Source organism: Gopherus flavomarginatus, chromosome 5, assembly GCF_025201925.1.
Source record: "Gopherus flavomarginatus isolate rGopFla2 chromosome 5, rGopFla2.mat.asm, whole genome shotgun sequence".
Taxonomy (NCBI): Eukaryota; Metazoa; Chordata; order Testudines; family Testudinidae; genus Gopherus; species Gopherus flavomarginatus.
Genome location: NC_066621.1, coordinates 86,109,373 through 86,133,395, shown reverse-complemented (window position 1 = coordinate 86,133,395; position 24,023 = coordinate 86,109,373). Strand labels below are relative to the sequence as shown.

The window sequence follows — 24,023 nt, the reverse complement described above, 5'->3', positions numbered from 1 at the left end:
GAACCATCCAAGGTTGTGCCATGACCCCCACACAGAGAGCACATTCTCCATATTTGCCCTTAAGGCATTTATTGGAGTCTGGGCTGTTTTGGGCCACAGGCACTACCTGGGCACCAAGCTGCTTTCTTTGAACGATGCTCAAGAAGAAGGACGCAAGCTAGCCATCCTCATCCTTTGTCGCCTTGAGATTCCATTGCTGTGATGTGCTCTGTATGGGGCCTTAAAGCACGCAGGAGCTCTGATTTTGGGTGCTTCAATTTTTGAGTGTCCAGTTTGAGACATTCAGAATCATGGACACTTGAAAATTCAGCCCCAGAAAGCTTGGCAGTTGGACATTTCAGCAGTGCCTCTCACCCCATGTGATACAGCAGCAGATACAGTTAGTGCTGCCAATTAGGAAGGGTTAAGGGTGAACGCTTCCTTCTCTTCCACTTGCTCAGAGTTCCATAGGCTGCAAAACTGAGGGGATGGGGGAGGTGTGGCCTGACTGCTTTTAAGTGGTGGTCCCATACTAAATCAGTACTATTGCAGTGCCACTGAAATTTGACCCTGTTGCCCCTCTTGTACAGATGAAGGGACAGCCAAGACAAATGGTGTTGCAACCTGGGGCACAGGGAGTCTGTTCCTATACAACAGATTGCAAGGGAGTCCCCTGAGAACTTGACTCTCAGTAGCACTGGCTCACACACTGTGTGGGTAAGAGAGAATGGAAATCCCTGGGCTGAGGGAGACCTGGGTCCTGTGTGGAGGAGGTATGCGTGGGGACTGGAATGAGGTCCCTGCCTGGGAGGATGGGACCAGAACTTGCTTCCCAAAGAAATACTTGGATTGGAACCACCTATTATAGTCAGCAGAGGTGCTTATGCTGCCATGTACTTGGCTTAAAGGAGAGGGAATTGTTGGCTGTGGTCCTCTGCACAGGGTTCTAGTCCTTGGATATAGTTTCGTGTTCCGTTTGCCTCGGCCTATATTTGCTAACCTGGCCATGCTGCAAGGCCCACCATTCTTCATAGAGGTTTGGGGAAGAGGCAGGCTGAAGAGATGGGATATGGTGAATTTGACAAAGGTCATAGTTAGCAAGGAGGCCAGTTTTATTGATATTCATAAAAGCAGCTGTGCTATAGGGTGTACTATAGGAGTGTGATATTTGTAAGCAGTATTGTTAGTTTTAATTAGTGTGAAGCAGATGGCCCAACGGGCCTGGATTTCACATGGCTGTCCAATTTGATCCTCAAAACCCCTCTCTTGGTTCAGGACCTGCTCCAGGTTTTCTGCCACCCCAAGTGGGAAAAAAAAAAAAAGCTGCAGCAGCGCGATCAAGCAGCTCCACTCTTCGGTGGCAGGTCCTTTGCTCCAAGAGGGACTGAGGGACACGCCGCCGAATTGCCGCTGAAGACCCAGACAGGCCACCCCAACAGCGGCCAGAGAGCCGCCCTTTGGTATTGGCTTCCCCAAGCACCTGCTTCTTTAGCTGGTCCCTGGAGCCTGCCTTGCTTGGTTGAAACAGAACATTTCCCACATTTGGTGGCGCCCGCCCACCCGCAGCTGTACGCATGTTACACACAGTGCATACCATTAGCAGGGGGTTGGGCAGAAGGCAGAAAGGCAGCAGCTTCACTGATGCCACTGCTCTTCTACAGCCAAGGGACAATACTTTTACTAGATCTGAATCAGGTATTTCAGACAGATGTAGGACATAAGTAGGTGACATCATAATTTAAGATTCTTCTAATGTATCCCTACAATCTTGGTTACAAAATGAGTTCTCTAATGGATCCTGGTGAGGTCTAGTGCTCAGGACAAAATCAGAGATGTTAGAAAGCATGTTTCCAAAGGCATGCAGTGCCAAATCAGCAATGCCTGAATCGAGCCAGCTTCCAAAGAACTGGCTCTGCCATCTTTAGGGAGTTTGCCAAAATGCTGAGGATCTTTACAAGGTATCCAGATACCACAATGATGGGCTGGTATAAGAACCAAAACAGCATGCAAAGTCTGTTGTGCCCTGGCTCAGCTATACTGCTCCAAAACGCCTCCCAGCACACACTCTCAAACACAGGAATGTCTCCAGGGGACAAGCACCACTCTGTGCCTCAGTTTCCTCATCTGTAAAATGGGAATAAAGCTATTGACCTCCTTTGTAGTGCACTTTGATGAAAAGTGCTATATGGGAGTTAGGCATTATTATTATTAAAGCATTTCAGGGGCTCATACACTTGCCACGGTACTTAATGCAACCAAGTGGCTCTGGTTGCTCAGCATCATAACAAGTCACCAGGTGCTTGAGAAGTGACTCAGCTCTGGCTTAGAGGGCTAACCCCACTCCTGTGGGCCATATTGTATGTGGGAGCATGATTAGGCTGGGTCTCTCTGGGGCAGTCAGAGTTCTTAATGGCGCCTTAAACGCGCATTTTTGGACTTCAAATATTTGGGTTCCTTTCAAATTAAACTGAATTTTGAATTTTCTGGCTTTTGAATGGTTGTTTTTGGATAGCTCCAAGGTCCCTGTGAGGTTTTCAATGCTTAGATCTCTCATATATATTTTCAGCTGTAAGGTAGTTTCTTGTGCATAGAAGTTGCAAACAATTCTGTATGTGGCAATTTGTACATGCTATAATTCCATTTCTATCTGAACATGGGTAATTCTGCATGAAAATAGGGGTTCCATGATAACCCACCTCAGCCTGCCCTGTTGTTATTCTATGTGTAAGGCTCGGTGTATGAGAGTTGTTTCATGTGTCTGTATGCATGGCTTGGAGTAACAAGGCTTTGCAGCCAGATCTGTGTAATATTGAGTGGATGCATGATGGGGCTAAGTACCAGCTGGCTGATTCTATTTTCTTACCTGCTGGTACATTTAGAAACTGGTTCACTTCTTTGGGCTCAGCTTTGATCACAGGTGCTGGAGTCATTTCTACTGGAGCCTGTGAAAGAGCAAGAGCACACAGCTGTCTCTGAGTGTCTTTTTCACTTCCCTTCCCCACCTTTCACAAACAGCCCTCGCAGAGTGTATTGATTGCAGCTACTGCTTCACCAACTCTCTTCTCTGCCACATTCCACCCCGTGCCCTGCAGTCCGCCCAACCAGCCTGCTCGCTGCACTAACAGCAGGTACACTGACAACCAACAGCACACAATCACGTCAAAAATCTCTATCTTTGCCTGAAACATCGAATACAAACAAGTGTATTTGCTGAGGGAGGGGAAGCCACACACAGCCGTGCTGCCATTGCAGATGATGGCAACATCTCTGAATGAAGACATTTACCTCCTTGGCCATTAGCCCAGCTCAAGACCCAGAAGGCACTACTTAAACTGCCCTCCCAATTCAAGAGGGATGCCTCTCTTAGATCTGCCTTAATCAGAGCTGGGAGAATGTATACAGGCTTTGAGAAATGGAGTAAAACTCCTCCAGTGCTCTTAGGACTTTCGCCAGGGCCACTGAACAGCTGTTTCTGATCAAACGGATTAAGAGTTAACATGAACAGCACGTTGTTCCCAGCTGGACTGAACTGCCTCTCTGCTCCCAATCTCCCTTCCCCCACTCCATTACAGGCAAGAGAGATTTTTACACTAAACAGATACATTGCAAACTCCCCCAGACAGTAAACACAGCTGAGGGGGGGCCCTTGCTACAATTGTCAGGCACACAAAACCAATCTGCATTTGAGGGCACGGCAAGTTCAAGCTGCGTAAATAACGGAGGAAGTTTATGTGCATTTTTGGCGTGAATAGTTGATTTGTTTAATAGAATTGTCTGAAAGGGAAGATGCCCAACATGAGTGAAAAAAGGAAGAGAACCCAGGAAAGAATCTACTGTTCCTGATGGGCCACAAGCTACAAGACAGTTCAGCACCATGCAGGATTGGACAAACTTCCCTTCTCACAAGATCCCCCACCGGAACCAGGGCCAAACAGAGCCCTCAGTCACCCCCATGTCACCAAGGGTGTTCTTCAGAGAAACAGACATCTTGAGAACTTGGGAGTGGGCGAAAGCTTTGGTTCCTCAGTTCTTGGAAACATTCATAACAATCATTAACACTTAATGCGTGGCATCCACTTGCCCTCACAAACAGGAACAACTGGAACCTCAGAGAAGGATTGTTATCCTCATTGTTCAGCTTGGGAAAGTGAGAGGTTTTATGATGTGCCCAAGGCCACATGACACATGTCAGTGGCAGGGCTGGGAGAGGGACTCAGGAGTATGAGGCTCATATTTGGCCCATTAGTTAATTCTGCCTTCCCTAAAATTATCGCATTGGGGAACCGCCTTTGAACACTCACCAGCAGAATGGGCTCCCCACTTGATAAAAACCACCCAAGGGCTAAAGAAATATCAGCAGACTGGAAAGAAAGGGCCTTCCATCAAGCAGAAATGCTAGTAAACAACTAGATGGCTCTGGAGCTGGTAAATTGCACACCAAGTGCCGCAAGGACATTGGTTTGAATCTAACCCACACCGTTAATAATTTCAAGTCTTCTGTGTTGTAGAAGGGTAAATCTTTCAGTGTCTACACAGGAGGAGTAAGTGCCCCTTGGTCCTTTTGCTCTTTTAATTAAAACTGGGGGGTGAGTTTAACACTGAGCCTGAGTCTGTTCTAATTGTCATTTCAAGTGAGAAATTACTAGCAATACGGGAATAGTTGGGCATCAGCTTTGTTTCACCTTCAGCCTCCTGTCCAGGAGAAGCCTATAGCTCCAGTCAAGGGGCCAAGTCAGGGTCAGAGTTTGTTGTTGGGAAGTCCCAGTTACCAGACACACATTCTGAGTAAAATGGGCTCACCTCCTCAGGTGCCGGCAGTCTCTGCAGTGGGTTGAGGTTCAGCGCTGGCACTAAGCTGGCTGCAAGCTGGGATTCAGGAAGTTCTGGAGCCAGGTTCTGTTCCTGCTTCACCATAATGGAGCACAGCTTGTGCCCAAGGGACCACACTCCGCTCTCCAGGTCTGAAACAAGCACAGCATGAGAATCAAACTCCCTCAAGCTTCCTGGGACACCAGCAATAACAGGACAAGGCAAGAGACATCAGATGCCTTTACTCTATCTGCAAAGGGTCCCATTCCAAGATGTGTAGGGGATATAGGTGTCTCTCTTCTGCATTAAGATCTCTGATAGGCACTGCTGCTGCACAAGTGTGTGTACACCATCAATATTTAAGGGGTTAGTTAATCCCTCTCTTCATGGACACTACTGGTGCTGACATGGTGTGGAGGAGTGCATATATGCTGCTCCACAGTCCCAGGCAGAAGCAGGCTGCAGTCTCCACCATGAGGAGCATTAGTGTGGAGAGAGAGGGAAAGCCCTCTGAGGAACTCTTAATGGGCCTGAGTGCCTCTCTCTGTGTGTGTGCTAGGGGTGTGAATATTTAGGGGGACAAGAGATCACAGGAGTTGGAGCTCAGACAAAAAGAGATAATGGTTAAGTCAGAGAAGGTGAAGTCACTTGGCCTCTTTTCTGGAGTTTTGGTCCCATCCTTCCTGCTCCTTAGACACCTCAGCTTGCCAAGAAGCTATGCTGCACCTGGTTCAGGTCATAGATCTTCATCCCTAATGCACTTCCCTTCTTCATTTATCTCAGCACCAGAAACTCTTTGGCCCTGCCACACCATGGCTGTTAACACAGCATATCACCAGTTGGTGTGCTGGTTAGTTCTAACCATGCCCTGCTTAGCTCTAACCAGGAGGACAGATTCTCTGCCACTACCCTGGTCCCTAGACATTGCTCTGGCAGCAGCTAGGGACTGTAAAGGGGTCACAAAAGCCCAGAAGAGAGTTCCTCTGGTGTAGGAACTGCACAGGGCCCGTGTATGCAGCCATAAACTGCTTCTCTGTGCAGCTCCCAGTGTAGGGGACATGCCAGGGGTAGGGAATGAGTGGCCGTCCTGCGCTGCAGAGTAGCCTGTAGGCAGCCATAAGAAGGGTGCCATAAGTCAGAACAGCCACTTATGTTGGGGCCCCATCAGCCCTGAATGCACTCAGAATCCAGATTCTTAAAGCCACCTTTGCCCAAACTGCTTCAGGGCTACGCTTTCTGGGAGGCACAGCACAGAATTTAGCCCCTGGTTTGTGCCCACACAGAAAGTAGTTAAAATTCTGGCTGTATAAACCATGTGCCACCCTTGGCAGTGGCCTATGCTGGCTGTCTTCCTGTAACTAGTCTGGCACACTTATTTTGCTGTGTGGACAGGACTCCCCTAACTGCGCCTGTGTAACTGGTTGGGCTTGTCCTCCTTCCTTCTCTGTGCAGTAGTATGTCCCCAAGTATATTTCCCCATCCACGCCCTGAGGGTGCTGCTCTGTAGGTATATCCCCCATGCCTATTCCCTGCTGAGGCACTATGGGATAGCTACCTAGATTTTCCCAGAACACACCAACGCAAACATGATTAGGCACCCTAGTAGGTGTGAATGCATAACACAATAGTGATGGCAGCAAAGCTGCTGTGTGGACACAAGCTGAACTGTTACATGTTAAGGAAGCCAAGCCATAACCAGTTACAGAACTCACAGTTGTAGCTCTAATGTGGATATGCCCTGTATTCTGGACAGAGGGAGCGAGAATGGGTTACAAGTCCACAGGTAACTGCACCCAGCAAACTTGGATGAACTTTCCACTCCATCCAGCTGTTCTGCTACAATGGAAAGCTTTACATGTCCCTTTCTGTAAGAGGAATGACGCTCCCTCTGCCTGTGAGTGCTGTGGCTGCTGGATTTGTTACTAATCAGAGAAGAGGGCAAGCAAGGGCTCTTCCTGTCTAGAATAAACTAGGTGAGAGGGCAGCCCCCAGCTATGTCACTCCAAATAGGCCAACCAGTGAACACCCAAACAAGCACATGCTGTCCTTCCTTCTCCTGTCCCCATGCCAAAACCCTCTGTCTGCCCCACCCTGAAGAATTACAAGAGCTATTGGGTTACAAAGATGAACCAGCCAAAAGGGTGTCATTCAGGACCAGATGAGTAGGCATTTTCCATGGCTGCATCTGCATTCCACAGCCTCGGTGGTTCCAAAGGTACAGATGATCTAGAAACACTGAAGATGCGTCTGGATCCTGCTGTGTGAGTGGTGCCAGGAGATTATGCCTCAGCACGCTTCTCTAGATACATTGTTTATGGTCAGATATTTGGAATGTGTGTGCAGTAAAAAATACGGACCCATCACACACAGATATGAGAAATTTATTGCTCCTCTGAAACAAGGAAGGGAGTGAGGAGAAATGAGGGGAGAAGGGGAATATATTTAAATGTAGTGTCTTCATTTCTCTTTCCTCTCTGTGCTATAGAACCACAGCCTGATTGTTGGCATGAAATTGGACTTCACAGATCAACAGCTCATCCACTTGCATGTAATTAGACCTACACCTTCTACTCTAGAGAACTATAGCCTGCTCTTGGGCCTGAAATCATGACTGCACTCCCTGGTCTGCAGAACTGTAATCTGGTACCTGGAACCAGATATTCCATATTTGTACCCATAACCCATTAGACAAGTGGATTCCACTGAAAAGCAAGCTCATGATACTGATGAGCAACCTGAACCTCGCAACCTAACTGAATTAGTGGGTGTCTAGCCTGGGATGGGAAGGATTCTGAAGTTTTTGAGGACAGCAGGGAAGTATGGAGAAGCCAATGTGTAAAAAGCCAGAGCCGGCTCCAAAACTAGAGACAGCCTAGGTTTCCTTGAGAATGCTGCAGGCTGAAAGGACATACTTAAGCCTCCCAGATGTTAAAGGAAAACCATTAGTGGCATTGCTTTTTAAGGGAAGCACTAATAGGTACAATGCAGAGATAGATCTGGATTTGGGTCCAAATATAAATACACATTAAAATGAAGGTTTAACCCACACAATTTCAGCAAAGGGCTATTGCTCCCAATTCACAGATGGACTAAAATATGTATCATTCAAATACGAGCCAGATATAACCCTGGACATGTGACTGTGTGTGTGCACATGTATGCCTGCCACAATGATATTTTGTACTCATTCACTGCACAGATGTGAACTGCACCTTCTGACTAGTAATGTAAGGCTGGCAGAGCACTTCAGTCCTATTGATTTAAGTGGGGTTTAACTGATGCATAGCCTGCACAAGAGCAATTGTCACCCTCAGTGTCCCAAATATGGCTAGGGTTTCTATAGACATAAGAAAGCCCCAAAGAGCTTGCAGTCTAAGCAGAGACATGACAATATATGGAAAGAGGATACAGGGGAAGAGGTGACGAGTATAACAGATACAAGCTCCTGAGTTAGCTTACTACAACTGCACGTCTTTGTTTTGTGTTTCACTGCTCCATTCTGTTTGCTTCTCACCCTATCATTATAATCTTTACTCTCATTTATTTATTTTCAATGTGTGCGATTGGCAAGACCACATGTGTTAAGGTGTGTGTCCTCGCCTGCGTGGTTTTTGCTAACTGCCCAAGAATACTTGCTTCTGTTGAGCCCCCTGCAGGGATGTGTTAGTGTTAAAATCAGGGAGAGGAAACTCTTCTGAATGTTTGAAGGTTAAGGAGAAGCTGTCGGGCCTGATGTTAGGCCTCTTGCTTGGTGACCCTCTGATGCACTGTCTGAGTTATTAGTACTGACCCTAAAGGTGTTGACGGTGTAATTTGCAAAGAAGAGGCAGCAGATGGCAGTTTCTCTCCTTTCTTGGTGTTTGTTATCACAGAGCAGGGATAGTTCCTGGCTATGATGGGGAAACCTCTATCCCAGACCTTGCTCTTGCTAAAAGGAAGGGCTTTCTTCTCATGTATATACTGAATTAGTGACACAGTTTTTTCAGGCAGCCTGGTGTCCATCAGCTGCCAGGACACCCACACAGTCCCGCAAATTATAGGACTCTCTGTTGGGATTGCTCTAAAAATATCCAGCCATCATGAATTATCCTGAAATGAATTGTTTTAAAAATAGGGTTTGAAATAACTGTTCCTCTCTCTCTTCCTCTAAGTGAGATCCACTCACAAGGAAGCCACTTAGTTTTCCACATGAGCCAACTGGCTGCAGGCAGAGACTTGTGCTCCCTATATCAAGGCCAAACCTCACTGGTAAGCTCCAGGAAGGGACTTGAGTCCAGTGCATCCACTCTCAACTTACCAAGGTCCTATGGAACTGCTGCCTGTAGTTTGCCAGGAGCACAGAGCACGCAGAGACACAAACCATAATCATCAGCACGAATAACGCACAGCAATAAAAATGAATAACTATACTGTGAGCATAGCAAATTTAAGAAAAAACGTGGACCACATTCATAAAACAGACAAATTTATCCATTGACTAACTGTACTAAGTCAAAGCAGTTAGGCAGTGCCCCAGTGCTGAGGAGCCTGAATTGGGTCAAGCAGGCCCCACCTCTGCTCAAAGACATCAGCTCTTCTAGGACATGCAGTACATCTTTTGGAGAGACGGCAATCTGCATATGGGTTTCTTGTGCTCACCATTGGCATTATCTTCAGTCTTGATAGGCATGAGGGGGCTCTGGGGAGCAGAATCTCCACTGAGCGAGTAGCTGTGCTCTGCCTGGATGCCAGGAGTAGGAGGGTCCAAGTCCATGTCCAGTAAAGGGTTCTTTTCAGCCAACATTGGATCATCAAAGAAACTGCTGAAGAGTTCATTGGAGAAATCCTCCATGTTCTCAGAGAAATGATCCAGATTCTCGGAGAAATGCTGAGAAGGAACCAAGTGAAAGAGAATATTATTGTCAACTCCAGTAGGAGCTAGGGAGCCTTCCACTGAACTGTGATCAAAACTTCAGCAACCGCACCATTTGGATGAAAAATAACAATCTCCATCCTTTATTCTGATCCGTGATGATAGCTAGATAAAATCAGCTTTCTATTTATAAGGTAGGGTTCAAATGCTCAATGATATATCTGCCTTTTTATCTGTCTATCCTGTACATACCCAACTAGCTATCTCTCTGTCTCCCTTATATACCCACCTACCTGTCTATGTAGGGTTTATACCATATACTATTTAGTAGAAGAAAGAGAGCAAGGAAAACTTGCGTGGTAAAAAAATTTAAGTATACCAAAATGTGTTCTTCTGAGGCTGTGCTTAGTGACATAAATGTTCCCATGTGTTCTCCAAGCAGCAGTGGGCACCCTGGTACCAAAGATAACAAAACCCAACCATTAATTTCTATCAGTGAGAAAACATTAGTGTAATCAAAATAACAGGAAGGCCCCATGTTGTATTTAATTTCCCTTAGGATTTCACAGCCCCTCTGTGGACCCTATGAGAATGTCCTAAGGCCAGTTAATGCCTGTGAAATTCTGCTTCCTGATGAAATTTAAACACCACAGATGGCTGCTTGTTAACAGCAAACAATCATTCCACTGACAGCCAATAAATCTGATCCCATGCAGAACCTGTTTCCCCTGAGAAATGCGCTCCTACTGAGAAATCAGATCACTAACTTTTCTATTTGATACAACAAAACATTGGTGGGGCAATGAGAAAAATGATGGCTACCCATAGCCAACTGAAAATGGATCCCATTTATCAGCAGAGTGATGCTTTGGGGTCAGAGAGAAGAAAGAGAGACATAGATTACATAGGTGGTCTTACAAGATCTGGATAGAGCTGACCCAAAATCAAAGAAGACTAGGCAGACCAGGAGTGGCTAAAGAGGGGAGAATAAAGGGTGGGGCGGAGGGGCACTGCAAGCAAAATACTGAAATATTGAGAGCAATGTCGTGTGTGTGTGTGTGTGTGTGTGTGTGTGTGAGAGAGAGAGAGAGCGAGACACAGGCATATATTACAGCCCTCTGAGTACCAGTGGAAGGAGACCATGTACCAGGAGGAGCTTGAGAGGGTACAGATGTGTGTATTCCCTTCATTCTCTAAAAGCAGAGCTGAGGGAGGAGTTGGCCAGAGGACCCCGGATACCACACTCCACTAGTTCCTGTTCCAACAGGAAGGTGTGTTTGATTTACTTTAGCACAATATCTTTCTGCAAACAGAGCTCTGGCACTGAGAGGGTTGGAGAGAGGAGACGGCTGCAACTGGGCAGCCCCCCTGCCTTGCCAGGGGGAAGATGGAGAGAGCAAAGAGGACGGAGGGGGGAGTTTGCAGTTGGTCGCACCCTCCCACGCCCCTGCCTTCGATATGAAAATCAGACAACAAAGGAGCACTAAGAAAGCATTTCTTCCTTCCAGCTCTGGAGTCTGCAACTCCTGCTTTCCTCCTGGCACTAGCTTTTCTGTGCCTTCTTTCCCTCACCCTCACTCCTGTCCTCCCAGTCACCCCAGGGGCAGGCTGACATGGAGCCATCCAAACCTCCCTTGGGATTACAGACAGTATGTCGAGGACTGAGAAGGAGGTACTTTTAAGCCCTGGTTTTCAGCCACTCACAGGACATTTGGGCACAGTAAATCTTCCAAGCTTGTTCTCTGGTAGAGGCAAATTTGGTTCAGTAGCTTAGTAAAACCCACTTGGTCATTTTCAAGTATGCATTTTTGTGCTTGGATGAGTAACAGAAAACAACTCAAAGTTGCCCTGGGCATAACCCTTTGTGAGGAGAAGGCCACTGAGTCAGAGGAAGACACCTGGTTTACCCAAGTTATCTAATTAGCATTGGGAAAGTAGCATCTCTGCCTCTTCCTGTGTGTTTGGAGGCCGCACTGCTCAGAACATTGGCTCTAAAGAGCACACATTCATACAGATGCTGCTGCATCTCCCCTGTGTCTTTTCTTTTTTAAACGAAACAAGCAAACTCGGTGTAAGAAAGGATGATAGTGTAACTATAAGGGTGGGAATGTAAGTAGAAAAGTTAAAGAATCCAGAGTTCCGACATACCAGGCTCCCTCCAAGGTGAGCAAATATACGAAAGAAAAAATCCACAGTCAAACCTATGTATGTGCTGAGGGCTGGAGGAACAGCTGCTGTGGGAATCATCAATGACTTTTCTGTGAGTTTCAAATCTCCTCCATAACTTTGTATTAACAAAAGAGATGAGGGTGGGGAGAGAATCAGGGAGAAGTTGCACTGAATCATGCAGTAATTTCACATAAAATCCTCATATCTGCATCCCAACTCCAGTTAGAACAAGGATCCCAGATCACATTGTGGTCTCCCAAGTAGAGGATAAATAGAGGAAGTGTGATGGCATGACATTGATTTAAAACAAAAGGGTCATCTCACCACTGGAGGAGTGTTATTTACAGGTTATAAATGAGGGAAGGGGAGATTTTTTTCTTAATTTCATAGCTGTTTGGCTCAAACACCAACATTTTTCAAAACAGCCATTGAATTAGGGCACTTTTTCTTTTGGGCACCCAAAAATTAAAGGGACTCAAAATGAGTGGCCACTTTTGAAAATGTGGCTACAGATGTTAAAGCTGTCATTACAGAGATGCAAGATGGCTGCTTCAAGGTACCACTTTTCCTCCAGGGATGTTAGCTAATTTGTACAGTGAGGAGAGAACTGGAGGTGGGAGAGATAAAGGGGTCCATACCCGCTCTGCAGATCCAAAAGGCAATTACATCAGGGGGTGCAAACCTGGCATTGGCCACTGTCGGAAGATAGGATACTGGGCTAGATGGAGCTTTGGTCTGACCCACTATGGCCATCCTTATGATTCTGATCCTTCAGCAGGTGTAAATATTCTAACTGCCTGTTCACTAGTGCTGCTCCCTTTCATCTCTCACCAGACACTCATTTACCAGCTCAGGACTAATCTAGAATGTCTCTGTGTGAGGGTAGCAGATCAGGGCTTTGGAGCAGAGCTGGAGTGTGGAGCAGTTCCAGAGGAGTGGAGCTGCAGGTTTTTGCCTGGAGCTGGAGCAGAGCCGGAGCACAGCTCCAAAGCCCTGGTAGCAGAAATAAGAGAATGCTGTGTTCAAGGTAGGCCAGTCTCTGAGATTGGGGATAATTATTATTATCAAAGATGGCACCAGGGATCAGACTCCTGTAAATGGAAAGTGCATACAGAACAATCAGATTTGTAAACTGTTATTTTTACCCAGAAAAGCTGGCAGGGGCTCAGAGGCAAGAAATGGGTGGGATGGGGGCAGGGAGGGAAAGGAAGGAGAGATAAAGGGGAGGCAGAGCCAATGCGAGAGAATGACTGTGAATGGCTTGCCAACTACAAAAGCAGTTTCTCCTCCCTTGGTGTTCAAACCTCAACTGCTAGAAAAGGGCCTCATCGTCCCTGATTGAACTAACCTCATTATCTCTAGCCTGATTCTTGCTTGCATATATATACCTGCCCCTGGAAATTTCCACTACATGCATCCAACGAAGTGGGTATTCACCCACGAAAGCTCATGCTCCAATACGTCTGTTAGTCTATAAGATGCCACAGGACTCTTTGCTGCTTTTAGCAAAGCGAGTTATAACACCACTTTATAATTGGACATATCTATGTTGAAGATGACTGGGCAGCGAGCTGCCCAATCACAGAAGTGCTGTTATGTCCCTCATGATGGGCTTTGGTCTCCCATGCTGCCAACACATAAAATTAACTTGGAGATAAATTTCTGAGCAGTAAATTTATCCATGTTTATCTGGCAAAATGATAAAATAGAGTCTGTGTGTCCAGATCCTTTGGTGATGAGCATCCTGAACCCTGTGGTAATGGGCAGTCTAGAGCCTTTGGTGATGGACGCCTCTGAAACACATCTAATAAATATATATACAACTAACACAAGATGCTTAAACTCTATCCCCCTGAGGTGTCCATTGGCATCTGGCCAAGAGCCAGAGAGCTGCATCTAATTTGCGTAGAAGGCTTCAGATTTACAACTACCCTCATCTTTAATTTGGAGAAGCCCTAGGGAAACTACAGAAGCCGGTATACAATGGGATCACTTGGGTCAGAAAGGAGCATTGCATATTGGAGTCTGTAGTCTTCAGACCACACCTCCATATTAAAGAGGAGGACCTCTGTGGACCACATTGTAGAAGTCCCTGGACTAGACTTTGTATAGATTTTACTTAATGCTCTGGCAGTAAGGAGATCAATAGAGCAAAGGCCAGAAACCCACAATTAAGAGTGATGCCTAAGGAAGGAATTCACAAAGGCTTGAATATGAATGAAGATGGGGATAATAAGGAGATGCACAGAACAGGCTCAGAGTCCCACAGCATCTTCCTAGTCTAGAATCTCCTTCTGGAAGCATCTTCTTCCTGCTAGGTGAGACCTGCCAAGTCTCCCATGGGATTCAGCTGTGATATGATGAAGGATTCTGCAGTGAGCTTCACATAGCTAGAATCTCCCTCATGATTTTTTGAAATCAAGTTCTTATAAATGGTCTCAGTTTAAGCCAGCTAGGAAATGTGATCTTCATCATCCTAGTCCAAAAGGAGGGACATGAAATTGACTTGGAGAAAACTTCTTCCAGATAGGATCCAAAGCTAACAGCTCACTCTCCGTTCACATCATTCTCTCCTGCTATCTCCCCCTCTCTTTCATGCTCTCCTTCTTTCTCATTCCCTCTGACCATGCTCTGCAGCCAAGAAATATCACGAGATATATTTCCAAAGCAGTACTGCCAATGAGCGGTCAGGAAGGGGGCAGCCAAGGGACAGCAGCCCCATGGTGATGATGTGCAGGATTTCCTGATCCAAACCACGGTCTCTGGCGCCCCTCCCCCTCAACACTGTTCCACGGAGATGGGATATGCATGTATGCATGTGTGTGCTGGAGCCATGGAGCAGCCTATCTCCAAACACAGTTATCCCAAAAGCATCTCTGAGATCACAGGAAAATCTGCTCAAGTTAAGACAACTCATCAGCAAAGAGAGAGTGTGAGTCTTTGAGACACTGGTTCCAGCACCCTCCCAAGCCTGGTGACTGACACATGCATTGAATAGTCCAAACATGTTTCCACCATATGTTTTCACCCAGACCTCACACTCAGAGTTGCTTGAATGGCAAGCTCAATGTGTTTATGCCTCTCATTTAAAGAGCCCCTTTCTGGTATACAAGAGTTACCTCAGGACCTAGCATAAGACATCCAAATGTGAGCTCTCCATTTTCCCCACCTCAACAGTCATCCGAGCTTGGACCCTCATCTCTCTCCTCCACTAGCCCCACTATTGTGGGCTCTCCCTTTCCCATTTTTTATTGAGCTGCTTTGGGACAATTTCCCTTCAGATTCAGTTCAGTTCTCACAGCTTTGTCACTGCTGCTATGAAACTCAGTGGTTTCACTTCAAAGAAGAACCAGCAAAGAGCCAGTCCAGTTGAGCTGTAGCCCATCCAGAAGTTTAAGACCTTTGCAGGTTGGAGGTACTGCACATGTTGGCAGACTAGCAAATACGGAGGGGAGTCTTCTAAGTTTTCTCTTTTATTTTTTAAATATTTTTCCTCTCTGCTTGCCAAGATAAATCTCCCATTCCAGCTGTGACATCTGCATTTCCTTTCTCTGCTTTCACTGAGGAATGAAGCCTCTGCACTCCAGCTTCACAGCAGAGATTTCCTATTCATTCCAAGAAAGAAGAGCCCACATGCTCCTGCCAGTCCTTTCACTCTCTTAAAAATGTGGTGAATTTTAGTGCTCATGAAAGTGAAGGCCTGACAGTGCTAACAAGAGCCAGGCAGAGTGTGGGCAGATGCTATGCAAGCTTTCCTCTCAGAATGCAGTCAATGCACCTCCATCCTGACCTTCAATCCCTCCTGCTATCATAGTCTGGACCTCTAAAGAGTTATTCCAATGCACTTCAGTCCTGATCTGCAGACCAGCTATCCCAATCTAGCCCCTCCCCAACATGCACCTCCATCCTAACCTGCAGCTCCCTGCTGTTCCAGTCCTTTCCTACAGCTCTGCGAATACACCTCAGTGCTAACCCACAATTCTCCATGCTATTCCAGTCCTGGATATCTATGCATCCCAGCTGAAACACTTCAATCCAATTGATTGGGATTTGCTGACCCCACTGCTATCCCAGGCCCTCAATTCTGACCTGCAGCACCACTTGCTATTCCAGTCTTCAATCTTTCCCAGAGATTGCCAAACATGATGAGTTTTTCTGTAATCATTTTTAGTGGCAAGACTTCAGAAAACATCCAAATTCCTGACATGCTGCACTTTCAGAAGGCTCACAGGCTGACTGTACAGCTCTAGAGCCTGTACCAACGTTTGTCATTAAAATTAACAGATAGGCATGGGAGGAGGGGAGTTTCACACCATCACAAACAATGCATGAGGTCCAATCCCGCACAGGAGAGGTATGATATTTACTTATTTTCAACCTGTAATGTATTTTGAAACTTAGATGGAAGGTGCTTGTGTTATTATTCCTTGGCTGTGGCCCCTGTCCCTGACATTTCATGGAATTACAATGAATATCATGCACATTTAATTGCAAAAGCTCCTTCCACAAAATATCTGTGTCAAGGGCCTGGATTTACAATTTCTAGAGATAGGTGCCACTTGTCATGCTAGGGATGACACAGACTCCAAATAGTCAGAGGAAAGTGTTCAGTAAACTGGGACAGGATAACCCCTACCCCAAATATCATAGAGAGGAAGTGGCAGTTGTTAGAAACGTCACACTACTCATACCCAGGATCTCTTCTGGATATTAATGATTCCTCTGCACTTTGGCCACATAAAACTAGAAGAGATCAGTTTCCAGCTAATAACTAACTCATTTATTTATTTTACAAATGTTTTCAATTGTAATTTTTTCCTTAAACGTATGCCCATCTTAGATATGTATGTGCTTCCAATAATGTAATATACCTCACACCCCTCAGAGAGGTAAGGTAGTGCTATATTCTGCATTTTATAGATGGGGTACTGAGGCACAGGGAGACTACAGCCTTCTCCGTACTGGCAGCAGCCTGTAGGGTACGTATATCTTGACACTACAGCGAAAAGCAGGCTGCATCCATTTTCGTGTGTAGCCATGAAAGGTTCTGGTAGGGGGCAGGCAATGGGGAAAGGCTCCGGCAGCAGGGAGCAGCTAACACAGCCTTTCCTCACTGCTTTCCCTCTGCCAGAGCCTTACTGGATGCTTTCCCTGGGGTGGGGAAAGGCTCCGGCAGCTCCCTGCAGTGAGGAAAGGCTTCAGCAGCATGGAGGCACTGGGATGCTAACCTGCTAAAAACAGCAGTGTAGATGGGGGAGACACTAGTTGGGCATGTAGAGAGCCATACATATCCTAAGGTCTGGTGGGTCTTTACTCATTTAAGCAGTGCCGCATTGCAGGGGCACTGGAACCGTGAGAGGGCATGGCCCTCCCACTTTCAAACATGAGCATAGTTTGGGGGGCATAGGGCTGCATTGCCCACCCAAACTTCAAGCCTCAGACAAGCACATTGATCAGCTCTCCCACCACGAAGTGCAGCGGCTGCCAGCATCATCAGCCTCTTCCCTTAGCCCCCACCCACTAGGAGGCTCTCCATTTACCCTGGGCAGCATGCCCTGAGGGTAGGGACCCAGGCTGGGGACGGCTCTCAGGCATTCCGCCCTCCCACTCAGGGCTGGTGGAGGATCTAGGGCTCCCCACATATGCCTGTGCTCCCTGGGCAGCTCTTACCACTGTCCAGCTCTAGCTTTCTACCTGACCAGGGAGTGGGTCCTCTGGGGGAAAGAGGAGGAGCACAGGGGTGGGAGTCTCATTCCTCCGCCCGAACTGCTGCCAAGGCTCTGGGTAGACATAGCCTAAGTGACTTGCCCGAGATCACACAGGAAAACTGTGGTGGCCCAGGGAATCAAAGTCAAGTTCTAGACTGATGCCCTAACCATCCTGGCCTGCTTGGGACTCCCTTGGAACATGAGCAGACTGGGGCTTTTGGGCCAGTTCAGCCTCCTACTCAGACTGAGAGGGAGGGCTGGAGACCCCTCACCTGGACCAGACACAGAAGGAGAGACCGTGGCGACCAATCGTGCGCTGTGGCTACTGCACCAGGTCATTTCCACCTTGCAGCTCCGCGCCTACAAGAGCGGGGCCGGGAGGCTGCTGCCAGGGGGAAGGAAAGCTGAGGAGAGGAGGGAAGAAAGGAGGGCAAGAACAGGACGCGAGGAGAAAGGGGAACCGGGCGGTAGGGAGGGCTAGCGAGCTGCACGAGCAAGGAGCTCTGTGGAACCCACCCACCCCAGGCCGGGGGCCTGCAGAGCCACGGGGCCTGCAAAGGGTTAACTACGTCCCGAAGAGGCCTTTTAAAGAACACAGTGAGGAAGCTGACAGCCCATTGGACAGCTCCGAGGGACCCAGGGCCAATGGGGAAGCGCCTGCCAGCCAAGCAGCTGTTGGGCGATGCTGAGCTGTGCCGATCAGGAGGAGTGCAGGGTTAGAACGGAGCTGCTCGCCGCGCGCTCGCAGGCAGAGCGGGGCCCAGACCGGCCCGCACGTGCAGCTCGCACAGGGGCAGCCGGCCTGGCCCGAGGTTGTGCGAGGGGACGCGCTCCTGCCGGGAAGCGACCGGCGCTCCGCGTTCCCTTTGGTCCTAGGGCCGCTGTCACCGCAGCTAGCCGGTCCCGCAGCGCTCTGCCTTTGTCACGCCTGCTCCTGGAGTCAGAGGGTGCGAGGCACCCCCGGCAGACAGCCCGCCCACTCAAGGCTTGTGCCCCCGCCCTCAGATCTCACCCGGGACTCGGGTAGTGCATAGGCCTGTACGGGTGCTCTGCCCGGGGTGAGCGTGACATGGGGAAAGCAGGATGCGGCAGAAGCACCTCTCTGGGTTTCTGTATCACGTTCACCACTGTAGTAGCTGAGCACCTCACTGAGTCCTCACTACCTCTTATGAATAGGGTTCCACTTCCCCCAGGCCACCTAGGACCACGAATGGGGCACAGCCCTTCACAGAGTGGGATTAAGGGGGAAGAAATCCAGCCTTCAGCGAGCAAGTGGGGCAAGTGTCCAAGCGGAGAAAATTCTCCTCTCTTTTGCTTCAGATTTCCATGTTCCAGCTGTCTGTGCTGTGAATCATAGTGTGATAAAACAGGCGAGCCCAGCAGGTCCCCACGCACAGGATGGGGGTATTCCTACAGAGAATGCTGCTGCCTGCAGCCTGAATTCAGAGCCTGTTGGGGAGATGTAGTTGGTGCATGGTATTTTCATGGTCAGACAAGCTATTGCCTCATTTTCATACAAAGAGACCTTGGCCTCCCCAAGGCCCATGAGTCTGTGCCTTTGAGTCATTGTGTTTGTGTAGGGATGGAGTGGGAATGGAGCCACACAGATTCATACAAAAGATCCACTAACCAGCTGCAAACTGCTAAAACTAACTCAGCCACCCAACTCTTCAAACTGGCATGGCTAGCTCTGAGTTTCCTGGCAGATACTGGGGTCTAGACATGGTTGGGTCTAAACAGAACCATCCCTGGTATCCATCTGCTTCCCTAAAACCAATTACAAATCAATCTGGATCGTGTGTGGCAGTTTGAAGCCCAGGGCATCTGGGAGCATGTGTTGCTATCATGAAGGAAATACAGAAGGCTGGAGAGTGGCTGCCCCACTCCATAGAGAACACTCCCAGGGTTACTCAATTCCCAACTCCCACTGACTAACAATCTGACCCAATGCAAGAGAATGTTAGAAATGTCACTTCACACAAACCCACGTCAGAGCCGCCTTCTTCCAAAGCTATACTCAGATGGTCACTCACAGAACCCAATTCTAGTTCTCTCTTTCCCTGGGGCTGCATTCAGAGGACATTCACACAAATAATAATCCTACAGTACAAGTCTTCCCCCATTTGTGCTATACAAACATGAAACAGTTAATCCAGGCATGAGATCAGAGGGGGGCATAGAAATCCAGTTCAGATTCTTTCACTGCTGGACCTGTACCAGACTTCAGTGCTGCCAGGCTCTTGTTTGTTTGTTTGTTTTTAAAGGATTCAAGTCCAGAGCACACCTGGGAGTGTTTTGAACTTGTCACAGACATACAATCTGCACAAGGTCCCAGAGCTTGCCTGTCTGCAGCCCCTGCTCTGAGCCCCAGGCCACCCATGCAATACCAGTTTGTTATCTGGGTTCCAGTACCACCTTTTAGTTCTGGTGTCAAAGCGTTCTGTGTTCTGACACAGCTTGCTGATCACACACTGGAGCTCAGAGACCCAGTAGCAGAATTCCCAAACCATCTCAAATTATGCTTTACATGAGATTCTTCCAGGTTACTGATGCACCCAGTCCCCATGTATCAGACTTAACTAGGAATCAGACTCTGGTCCTCTGATTCCCAGTGTGATTTGGTCTCAGTACCTCATCCCTTCATGTTTCTGACTTTTTGCCCAGTTCTCTCTGGCTGTTTTTAATGAGTGTCTATGAAGAGACAATTCCAGTCTGGGAGCTCTGTCGACTTAGCACTTTGGTACTCACTCATTCCACAGTTTGCATCTCCATCTGTGGCAGACACAGAGGTTTACTATTCACCCACTCCTCCCTCACAATCCCCAATGGAAAAATCAGCTGATGGAATGCACAATATTGTTAAAAACACATACACACTACAGACCACATCAAAACCATGTGGCTGGAATCAGTCATGCAATGCTAACCTTAAACTTTTCACATCCTTCATTGGGGAGGAATTTTGAGAGACAACCAGGCACTTGGGGGTGGTTGGGTTTGTTTTTTAACTTTATGATTTTGTCCCAAAAGCAAAAGGAATAAGGAAAATGTATAAATCACACTCTGATTGGATCTCCCAACAGACGCACTAAAAGTGCCTTCTATTACAGTCCCAGAGAAATCTAGGTCCACCAACATTTCCCTCACATCTGGGCTCAGCTTGTTTGGTGTAAATGTGTTTGACAATTGGCCATGTTGGTCTTGCTGCAAGGAGCAGAGCCCCAGAAACTGCGAGTATCCAAGAGGCTAAAAGCATCTTGGTAGGTGTGTGATGCTGTGGGTGCGGGGCAGAGCCCCCCAAACTGAAGGTACCAGTAGTATGATCACCTGTGCACCATGGGGAACATTTGCATCGAATCTATGCCAAATTTCTCAAATGCAGACAAGGCCCATATATTCTTTGTACAGTGAATATAGATAGAAAGTCTAGTTTGCCAGCTGCAAGGAACTAGCTGAGTCTGCAGAGTCCTGAACGGAGACGGGCAACTCTCCATTCCAGTCATCAGCATCCTGAAGGACAGAAGAAGGAATTCCTGCTCTTTCCTGCTACTATCACTCCATATATAGTACATACACAACAAAAGCCATCGTAGCCTAATGGGGTATAAAGTCAGAGCAGAACTTGACCCACACACACTTGAGGGAGCACAACCCTGTTATTCCAAAGTGAAGCATTTAGACAAATGGGAGTGATCCCTCCCCTAAGGTTAGGAGTGTAACCCCACTTTGGTTATTCAGGAATCTTGCCTTCATAGGGTTTAGCTGTGAAGACTTCAGCTTTGAGAACTCATAACATCTGCCAATTAAAAATTCTAGCATTCTTTATTTATGGCTATTAATGCCAATAGTATATTCCTATCTCAATCAGCTCTTGTAGGCAGAGCTTCTGCAGAATGACTTGTGTTTCTCTGTGCAGCACTCCATAATGAGACTACAGAAACTCCCACAGATATTTCATTATTCTCTATCCCCTTACTAGTCCAGGCCCTGGCAGAGACTTAATGCCAGCAACAGCTTTGAGAGGAAGCAGATTTGGAATACTCACCACTACTCATCAGTAATGGACATCCTCAGCCCCCTCACTAGGGTTAATGCAGATGCCCTACTTCTTAGGAGTAGCTTAACAGTCAACAAAAGGTTTTTAACAGACTCACTAGAATCCCAAGTGTAAATGCTGAAGGGGTCAACTGAGCCATCAGTTTTCAGAGGCAGATAATGTAAATTCTATGCCATTGTGTGTGTGATGAGATCTTAAAAAGCATGGTTCTGTTTGTGGCCATGGGAAAGTCCAGAACTCTTTTGGTAAGATATGGGGTTGATGTCTTTTGCCAAAATTTCTCCTCCCCTCTCTGTTGTACAAAGTATGTTTGTTGGTTGATGCATCCCACCCTGAGGTGGCTCTATGATGGTGGGGCTGTGCAGTTAGTTGAGTGCTTTGGGTCAGGTTGCATTGAAAAGCTAGAGGAATGTAAGGAATGGGATTATCCTTATTAACAATTCATCATCTTACAGGAAGTGCCTGTCTTTCAAATCCAACTCTGCTACATCTTCATCTCCTCCCAGACACTTTCCCTTAAAAAAATATCCCAAACAGCTCCCTCCCCAGGGTTCTCAAAGATGCTGCAGCCAAAAAGCAATCAGAGTTCTGTTGTGATGCACATCTGCATAAAATGTCACTATGCAGCCTGCAAAAGAAGCCAGCCCCCAAACCCTGCAGGTCTGCCCAGAGAGCTTAAGGAAAACTTCTGCCTGATGAATAGCAGCAATCAAAATGTTAGGATACATGAGATAAAGGATGGGCAATAATACTGAGAATAATAATATGCCAGGTTCTGAATCAATTGCAGGCGGTCATCTGAAATATTGTGTTTGCTGGTCACCAAAAGGCTAGGGCAGAATAAAAAGAGTCCAGAGACAGTGTAGACATATAAGTGATTAGAGACCTGGAGAGAGTTTCATATGAGGAGAGATTGAAAAGATTGGGACTGCTTAGAGAAGACACAAGAGATGATATGTTAGAGGTATACAAAATAATGGATGTTCTAATAAAGGTAAATCGGGAGCTCTTATTCACTTTTTATTATAATTCATGTAGGTGGAGACATTGAAGGAAACTGAAAGACAACAAATTTTAAACTAATAAAAGGAATTACTTTTTACTCAGTGAAAAATAGCATGTGGAACTAACTGCCACAATATATCAATGGAGCCAAGGTCTTAATAGGGTTCAGAGGATTAGACATTTATATGGATAATGAGAACATCCACTGTTACATTAGGTAATATTAAAAATAGGATAAGAAGATATACAGCTTTCTGCTTCTGCACATTAACCAACCACTAGCTGATGGGGTTAGGAAGAAACTTCCCTTATGAACAGCTTATTCCATAATTGTCATTTTTTGCATCTTCCTCTGAAGCATTTGGTACTGGCAGCTGATACTGGGCTTCTGGAGTAGGTGGGCCATTGATCTTATCTGGTACAGCAGCTCCTATGTTCCTATGAGCCTGCTGTTCCACAGAGTGTGGTGAAGGAGGGACACAATGTAGTAAGAACACAGGCCTGGGAGATAGAGGGAGACTGTTTTGGGGGGAAAATTTGTTTTTCCTTTATGATTAGATTCAATTATCTCATTCAACCCATTTCTCTCAATACCCAAGGGGTGAATCAGAAACAACCTCTATCCTGCCTCGGGGTAGGTCCCAGAAGAGCAATGGAGGAAGCAGGCTTCTGAGGTGGAAGACAGCACTACGCTATTCAGTTCAGAAGGCTCAGGCATTAACACCACACTCTGCTGGTGGCTTTGAACCCTGATCCTTCATGAAGGGCAACCCCAGACCAAGAAGGTCTGGACCAGAAAGGAGAGAACTTGTGATTCACAGCTGAGAGGCTTTCACCAAAATCGCAAGAGAAGTCAAGCCATGCTGCTGGAAAACTCTTCAATGGGCAGACTGAGAGCAAGCTGCCCCCAGCACGTTTATGTAACTAGCAGATTGAATAGGGTCTCACCAGCTGCTAAATTGTTTATGGCTTTAAGGCTGTGATATGCACAGGCATCACGGCAAGGGGGGAGCTCTCTGTGAGGCTGGAGCGGGAGGTCAATGTGTCTCTAGCTCTGCAATGTTCATGCTTCTGGGCACGGGCTGTTTTCAAAGTGACTCGGCTTAGAATGCAGGTTTCTGACCTGCTGCCAGTAACCCAATGGAAAGTCTGTGCCCTGAAAAATAGATAGGAAATTTAACTTTAACTCGTACTTTGAGGGTATCATTTTCACCTCAGCATCAGGGCTGGAGAAGTGAGAGTCTAGAGAAAGCAGGACAAAGTTAATTTCTTTCTTAGCCCCAGCAAGGTGATGGGTCCTCTAGGTCAGGCTGCTGTTCACTGTTGGGGCATGCGGGGGGGATAACCCCAAGGCTAATTCCATTCTCCCCCACAAGCAAGGCTGTGGTACTAACTGGTGGTAGCAGGAAGATAGGGGAAATCCATAGTTCTGTGAAAAAAGCAT

The 24,023-nt window shown here is 47.0% G+C and overlaps 1 protein-coding gene across 1 annotated transcript in view; it reads right to left on the bottom strand.

The window, feature by feature from the left end:
• The window catches only part of CREB3L1 (cAMP responsive element binding protein 3 like 1), a 61,746-nt gene that overhangs the window by 16,853 nt on the left and 20,870 nt on the right, over positions 1-24,023 (bottom strand). The window contains exons 2-4 of the mRNA XM_050955394.1: positions 9,427-9,655; positions 4,780-4,940; positions 2,843-2,921 (exon numbers count right to left, since the gene is read on the bottom strand). Of these exons, the coding sequence (XP_050811351.1) occupies positions 2,843-2,921; positions 4,780-4,940; positions 9,427-9,655 (469 nt within the window). The remainder of the gene's footprint in view (positions 1-2,842; positions 2,922-4,779; positions 4,941-9,426; positions 9,656-24,023) is intronic.